The sequence below is a fragment of the Gossypium hirsutum genome, chromosome D03 (genome assembly GCF_007990345.1).
Source record: "Gossypium hirsutum isolate 1008001.06 chromosome D03, Gossypium_hirsutum_v2.1, whole genome shotgun sequence".
NCBI classification, from domain to species: domain Eukaryota; kingdom Viridiplantae; phylum Streptophyta; class Magnoliopsida; order Malvales; family Malvaceae; genus Gossypium; species Gossypium hirsutum.
The window spans coordinates 43,930,996-43,938,929 of NC_053439.1; the positions used below are offsets into that span (position 1 = coordinate 43,930,996).

At 35.5% G+C, this 7,934-nt stretch overlaps 1 protein-coding gene across 1 annotated transcript; it reads right to left on the reverse strand.

Annotated features, from left to right (window-relative positions):
- Positions 1–99: 99 nt before the first annotated feature.
- On the reverse strand, positions 100–1,689 carry LOC121215505 (bidirectional sugar transporter SWEET10). The gene is made up of 6 exons (XM_041090204.1): positions 1,555–1,689; positions 1,421–1,457; positions 1,132–1,342; positions 886–1,047; positions 680–799; positions 100–598 (listed from the first exon to the last, which is right to left on the reverse strand). The coding sequence occupies exons 1-6, from the start codon at positions 1,595–1,597 to the stop codon at positions 335–337; spliced, it is 837 nt and encodes a 278-aa protein (XP_040946138.1). The 5' UTR covers positions 1,598–1,689; the 3' UTR covers positions 100–334.
- Between the last annotated feature and the right edge of the window lie 6,245 nt (positions 1,690–7,934).

The following is a 7,934-nucleotide window of genomic DNA, read 5'->3' on the forward strand; positions in this document are numbered from 1 at the left end:
TAACTTTTGATCTTCTATTTTGGCCAGCTTAATGGACAGTCCTTTTTTTGGGGCATAATGAACTTTCTTATAAAAGGCTTAAAGCAAGTCATGAACACATTTCACTACCAACTATAAACATTTCATTAATGATAAAAACATGATTAGCAGAGTTACAGATGAAAGATTAATACTAAGAGACGACATAAATTGAAAGATTCAGAACACATTAAACATATTAATTTAATTAAGATAAATCCGGGGATTTTTTTTTTGCATGGGTTTCAACCCAGATTTTCCCATGCAAAAACCTCAAGATATGACGTTGCATGCTTTGAATATTCTAATTCCACTTTCAGACTTCGTTTGAAGCATCTGTAGTGTTGTTAGTCTTGTTATTTTGAGCTTCATCGGTTCCCTCACCATTGTTGGGGTTAGGACCCACCGCGTTCACTTCCAAACACACCGTCGTCGATCCCAGTTTGACGACGTCGACGACTACTTGCTGAGCCGATAATTGAAGCTTGGGATCTTCCACCATTTTCTTGGGGTAGTTCTTGTATATGGCGTAAAGAATCATTTGAAGAATTCCAAAGATAAACCCAAGTACATTGGGAACCTGTTAAGATGATTAGATGTCAAGAAAATGTTTCTAATGTTAAAAGGAATTCCAAGACATGAAATATGCTTTACAACATACAGCAATGTTCATATCCTTCAACAAAAGGCCGTAAAAAAACCACATCACTGCTCCGAGAGTGAGGAAAACTGATAAAGTAAATGGCATATACTCCACGCTCTTGGTTTTTATCACTTTTCTCTGCAAAAAAGAAAACAGCGAATTTTAGTTAGTTTTGAATGGAAATCAATTAGATTAAATCTGGGGTTGGCTTGTTTTATGCTTACCAAAATGCCGAGAGGTGCAACGAACACACACAAAGCGAATCCCATGCAAATGTATCCAAGAATTTGGAGACGGATCAAAGGGTTTTTAAGGAAGAAAGTTGAGAAAAAGATGGCTCCGAACCCGAAAACATTGAAGAGGAGGATAAGTTTCAGTGTCACCAACTGAAATCCAACCATTTGTAAACAATCAAAATATGGGAAATTAAAGAGGTATATAACTATATATAATAGTATATAATATAGTACCTTTTCCTTCTTTGGGCCATAGTAAAAGTAAACAACAATGTAAAAAGTCTGAATGAAAACGCAGAAAGTGTTGATGGTGATGAGAAGCATAGCATCCTTCTTAAGGAGTGCATAGTAAATCCAAAGCATCGCACTGAAGAGTGATACCACGTAAGGGATTGATTGGTACCCTTCCGATGTTCTCTTCTTGTATATTTGGTAAAATGTGGGCCTGAAATATTATATATATAATATCATCAACCGTTGAAACGATACACTGAAGTAAAAGCTGACAAAAATGGTGACTTACAGGGGAGCAAGGGAAACCAGAAATGAAACAACGTTTCCTAGAAGAAGAAAAACAAATATGAAATATCAGATATTGAGAAAGAAATGGTGATTTTGAAGTTGAAACCTTCATTAAAAGAATTCAAATATGTATACCCAGAATGCCAAAAACGAAAGCCCAAGAGACATGAAGAGCCATAATATCTGTTGTAAATTCCCTCTCCTTTCTTTGTTTCAAAAACAAAGTTTTGATTGATGTCTCTAGTGATGAATGCACTCTTGGGGTCGATATTTATAGTGATGGAAAAGGGTAGGCTTACGGCTTATTCTACTTTTTTTTTCATGCAAATATGCAGTAGATTCCATTTTGATTCTCAATATTATTCCTCCAAATATTTTAATATTTGGACTCACTTGACTTGAATGGACAAGGATCTTACAAATTTAAGTTGACTCAACGTGATTCACTTTGTCACAGCTAGCAATTTTTGTTGGTAAACTTGAAATTAAGTTGTATATTGTACTAGAATTAAAATAGTCTTTTAGAGGATTAAATCAAAATTTTATTATTTTAACGAAATAAAATGTAATTTTATTTTTTATTAAATTAAAATTTTATAAGAAAGTGAAATTTTACATGGGAGGTTGAGGACTCGAATCCACCCTATCGAGAGCTATACATTCAAGCCAGAAAAATACCTTTATATTAAAAACGAATCATATCTCGATATAATCCGAGTTGGAAAGGGAGAGAGAAAAGTGGTGAAGTTGGAAATAAAAAAAATACGGAAGGTTTTTGAAAGAAAAAACAAGGGGTAGTAGTGAACTTTTCAAGATTTAGAGATAAGCCTTTTTGGTTTGGTTGTGAATAAGCATTTGCAAGGTAAAGTCCCTTCCCCTAAACTCTAAAATTAGTTAAAAGGGTTATGTTTTTTATCCCAAAAAGGGTGGTTGGTGTTGAATGGAAGCAGCCCGCAATTTACACCAAAGCCCCTACTCGAGAGTACCATTCCTAGTACATACACAAAATCACTGGGGACCCACCATTGTGTCTTTATGATGTGTCTTCCAACAACTGGTTTTTAAGGTTTACAACTCATACTTCACATTCTTTGTTGCGAAATTTTGCTTTTCTTCGTCCCGGTAAGACCTCCCCCAGCCACGTCGGATTAGGCCAAAAGTTGGAATACAATTAATCAAGTTTTAAGGCTTCATTTACTTCAAAATATGGGGTAATTTACTAAAAAAAAGCCTAATTTTTTTAAAAATTACCGAAATAGGCTCGATATTTTATTATTTATCGGAATGGGTCTTTTCCGGCAAATCGCGTCCATGTCAGCACGATGTCAGGAGACGTGCCAAGAAATCGCGTCCACGAGAGGGCGATTTGTTGCCACGTCAGCAAAGCATGCTGACGTGGCCGCGACTTGTCCCGCGCGTGAACAGTGCAACGGTAAAAAAAACTTATAAATACCCCCACCCTTTTTTTTCACAAACTAATCCTATCTCAAATTTCCTCTCAAATTCCTTCCAAATTTCTCTCAAATCCATATTTAATCTCAATTTGCTCTCAAGTTCCTCTTAAATTTCTCTTAAATCCCTTTTTTTAAATAATTTTAATTTTTTAAAATTTTTTTTAAACCGTAAAAATTTGTACGATTTCAGCAATGGCCGGAGAATTGACTCGTCTTGATAAGCATCACATATCGGTAGAACAAATGAAAATGGTAAGCGTTAAATTTAATTTTTAAATATTATTTAAGAATTTTTTATTTATGCATTTTTAGATAATTATTAATTAATTATTTGTTATAAAAGTCTGTAGATCGGGTATTGGAATGCAATATCTGGAATATGCATGGTCCTCCATCACCTTTGGTAGAGAACTACCTGCGGGAAGCGGGTTTTTGGCACGTGGCGACGGTAGGCCGGGGATGCAAGGTGGACCCAAAACTAATCAGTGCGTTGATCGAGAGGTGGAGACCCGAGACGCATACATTCCATCTTCTATGTGGAGAGTGCACTATCACTCTGGAAGATGTCAGTCTGCAATTGGGATTGCTAGTGGACGGGTACCCAGTCACCGGGTCTGCCCAATCTAGCGATTGGGGAGCGGTGTGCTACGAGCTTTTGGGCGCTATTCCGGAGAAAATGGACGGAGGTAAGATCGAGATGAGCTGGTTACGTGACACATTCCCTGAACCAGATGAAGATTCAACCGAAATTGAAAGAATCCGATATGCTCGTGCATACATTCTTCAATTAATTTGAGGTTATTTGATGCCCGACTTGTCACAGTTTATTAAATTAATCAGAACAGAACTCTAAGCCATTGTCTGTGCGGAGATATTTTATTTGCTTTCCTGTCTGTTTTTCAATCATGGTTTTGCAAGACTTAAATTCGGAAAACACATCACTTTTCTTCTTCAGGAAGAACGCCCACACTTTTCTGAAAAATCATCAAGAAAAGTTAGCATATAATTAGCTCCACCTCTCGAAGGCCCTTTGGATGGCCCCCATAGATCAGAATGAATATACTCTAACGTTCCCTTCGTATTATGGATTCCTCTGGTGAATCGAACTCTCTTTTGCTTCCCAAAAATGCAGTGCTCAAAGAACTTCAGTTTACAAATTCCTTGCCCATCAAGAAGTCCTCTTTTGCTCAATTCTGCCATGCCATTCTCACTCATATGCCCTAGGCGCATATGCCAAAGTTTAGTAATATCATCATCTGACAAGGAAAAGGATGACACAGCTACATCACCAGTAATAGTAGAACCCTGCAAAACATATAACTTGGCAGTCTTTCTCTGCCCTTTCATCACAATGAGGGAACCTTTGAAAATCTTTAAAACCTCACTTTCAGCTGTGTATTTGTACACTTTTGAATCAAGAGTACTTAATGAAATTAAATTTCTCTTTAATTCTGGAACATGTCGTACGTCACTAAGGGTTCTGACAACTCCATCAAACATTTTAACTCTAATTGTTCCAACACCTGCAATTCTACATGAAGCATTATTTCTTATCAACACAATACCTTCAGACACTATTTCATAAGTTGTAAACCAATCCCGATTGGGACTCATGTGGAAGGTGCAACCCGAATCAAGGATTCACTCCTCGCTCGCTTTGGAATTGTTGACAGAAGCGACTAGAAGTTCACCATCGCTGTAATCTTCTACAACATCAGCTTTACCCGAATTTTCTAGTTGTTTTCCATTTTGATTCGCAGCCTCTCTTTTGATCTTATTCTGTAGCTTATAGCACTCAGATTTAATATGCCCTTTCTTCTTGCAAAAGTTACAAGTTTTACCTCTGTTTGAAAACTTCGATCTACCTTTAGATTTACTGCGAGGATTCCGTTCCTGTGTCCTTCCACGATCATCATTAGCATTATGATCTTGTCTCCCATGAACAATAAGACCCTTTCCCTGAGAGTCGGTTTTAACCATAAGATGCTTCATCTTATCATACGAGGTTAAAGAATCATAAACCTCATCAACTGTGAGAGACTCGCGGCTATATAAAATCGTATCTCTAAAAGTTGAATAAGACGGGGGCAACGAACAAAGTAGAATCAGCCCTAGATCTTCCTTATCATACTGAACCTCCATGGCCTCCAAGTTTGAGAGAATTTCTTTGAACACTGTTAAGTGTTCGTGCACAGATGCACATTCCTCCAAACGATGAGCATAAAGACGCTGTTTCATATGTAGTTTGCTAGTTAGAGTTTTCGACATACATATCTGTTCCAACCTCTTCCATAATCCAGCGGTAGTCTTTTCCTTCATCACATCCTGCAAAATTTCGTTAGACAAATGCAGATGTAACTGTCTTAACGTCTTTCGATCTTTGCGCTTCTTCTCTTCTTCCGTCAAAGTTGAAGGCATCTTATCTACCCCTAGTAGGGCTTCCTCTAAGTCCATCTGTGCAAGAACTGCTTGCATCTTTATCTGCCACAATGCAAATCTGGTGTTGCGATCCAACAACGGAATTTCGTACTTCAAAAACGTCATTACCGTGATTGAGATGAACAACTCGTAAGCTCTGATACCAATTTGAGAAAAATATAATGTCGGTAATGACAATATATCGCAAAGAAAAATAGAAATAGAAAAATAAAAAACACACAAATTTTACGTGGAAACCCTTTCGGGAAAAAACCACGGGCAGAGGAGAAGAAAATTCACTATGTCGAAAACTTAATTACAAGAGGAGTAGACTATGCCTATTTATAGGCTTGTAAACCTTATTTTAATAGGAGTGAAATTCCTTATTCAAATAATATCAAATAGATGGAGTTTAATAATGTTTAGAAACCTTATTCTAAAATAAAATAAAAGAAGTATAATTCTATAGGGATTTTACTTTTATTTTATTTTACCACAGTATTTTATTTAAATAAGGATTTGGGTCACTTAATTCTAACAAAAATTATTTAATATATAAATTAAAAAACACTAATTAATCTAAACCCCTAACCCCTATCCCCTAAACCATAAATCATAAACCCCTAACCCTTAACCCTTAACCCTTAACCCTTAACCACTAAACCTTAAACTCCAACCCTTAAACCATAAATCATAATCCCTAAACCCATAATCCATAAACCATAAGATAGTAACTCCTAAATCTTAAACCCTAAACTATAATGATAATTAATTCAATATTTTAAAATTAATACTATCTCTTTTACGATTATATAAGAAATTATTTAATATATAAATTAAAAAACAATTAGTAATGTACCCAAAAAACTTTAAAATTATTTTAAATAATAGTATTTTAATTTTTCCAGTTTTAACAAATATTTTTCTATGTTTTTTTATTTCAAATTATTTCTACGTGTCATTATTTTTTTCTGAAGATTTTAAATATTCAATTAAAAATAAATTTAATTTTAAATAATATAAATAAACCGATTAAATAATAAATAGACAGATAAAATGTTTTTTGCGGCGCTTTTCAAAAAATGCCGCTAAAGCCCCGAAAGGTCTGAAAACGACATCGTTGGGCTTAGGTCTTTTGCGGGGTTTTCTAGAAAAACGCCGCTAATGCTCATTTTCAGCGGCGTGTTTCGAAAAGTGCCACAAATGCTCAATCTTTAGCGGCTTTTTTTATCCAAACGCCGTTAAAAACCTGTTTTGCTGTAGTGTTTGGTAAAAATAAAGTTTAATAATTACAATATTTAAGTACAAATGGTATCTGAATATTAATTAGGTAAAAAATAAAGTTAAATAATTATAATATTAATACAAATTTAACATTTAACTTATTTTGTTTTCTCTATAAACTTTAATAATTAATATTGTAATACCCAATTATTGCCCGGGGCCCAAAATCCTAAAGCCCAATGACCCAATACACCAAACCAAAAACTACAAGCCCAAATAATTAATCCAATTACAGCCCAATTTCATTAACTTAAGCCCAAATATTAGGCTAACCAAATTAACCTAATGTTAATTTGTTTCCAGGCACCTTAAGTCGGTCCCTTGCGCTGCAACAACCGTTTCCTTACACGTTCTTCATGCCGCAACAACTTCGCTCCCGATTCTGCCCCTCGCACGCCGCAGCAACTTCGCCCATGAGTGCCAAATTGGGAATTTCCTTATGTTGTAAAGAAGACCTTTTCTGGAGGAGCACTGATCTTGAGTGAGATGGATAGTAAAAACTTGTCTAATCCTGGAAACTCAGAATCAGTCAAGAAATACTTCGCTTAAAGAAGGAGAGGACCACGGTAAAAACTCGCAAAGGGCACTTTGAGTAACAAAAAAAAAGAAGAAAAAAAGATGTGAAAAAATAAAAATAGAAAAATGAAAAATGAAAAATGGAAAAAGTAAAAATGGAGAGGCTAAGGTGAAAACCCTCAAAGGGCGCCTTAGACCAAAGGAGATTTGAGTTGAAAATCCGAAAAGGGCTGCTCAAATTTTGATCAGAATAGGGCTGGAAGTGATCAGAGTGGCTCAGATTTTGATTGGAATGGGGCATGTGGTGGTCTTGATATACCTGAATCTGCAGGAAAGGGTATGCGACATCTTGGGGCATCGATAGAGTATTGTAGATATCCCAAACACATGTCAAACTCAGAATGGTCTTCAAGAAGTTTGTACAGAGAAGTTCAATCTGCGTTATCTGGGGCACCTAGTCTTCATACTATTTATATTGAATTGCCTGTTCTTGGAATACTTTATTCTTTTTCAAGATACGAGTCAATTCCTCTTGTATTCTTAATATTCTTGATAATATGTTCATTTCAAGCTATGTTATCAAACCAATTCTATTTTATCTTTTATTTTGTTCCTTTTGCAAACATGTTACATTAGAATAATGATCAATGGACTAATAAAACTTTCACAAGGGAAGTTTTGCATATTACTCTAGAAGTTTCTAAATAATACAGTAACCTGAAACAGGACTATTGTTTAGAACGCACCAAGCTTAAAGGTTGAAAGATCTGGGAATGAAAGGTCTAAATTAAGACTATCCCTTCAGATTTTGTTGTCATAACATTGATTGAGCAAAGAGACAAG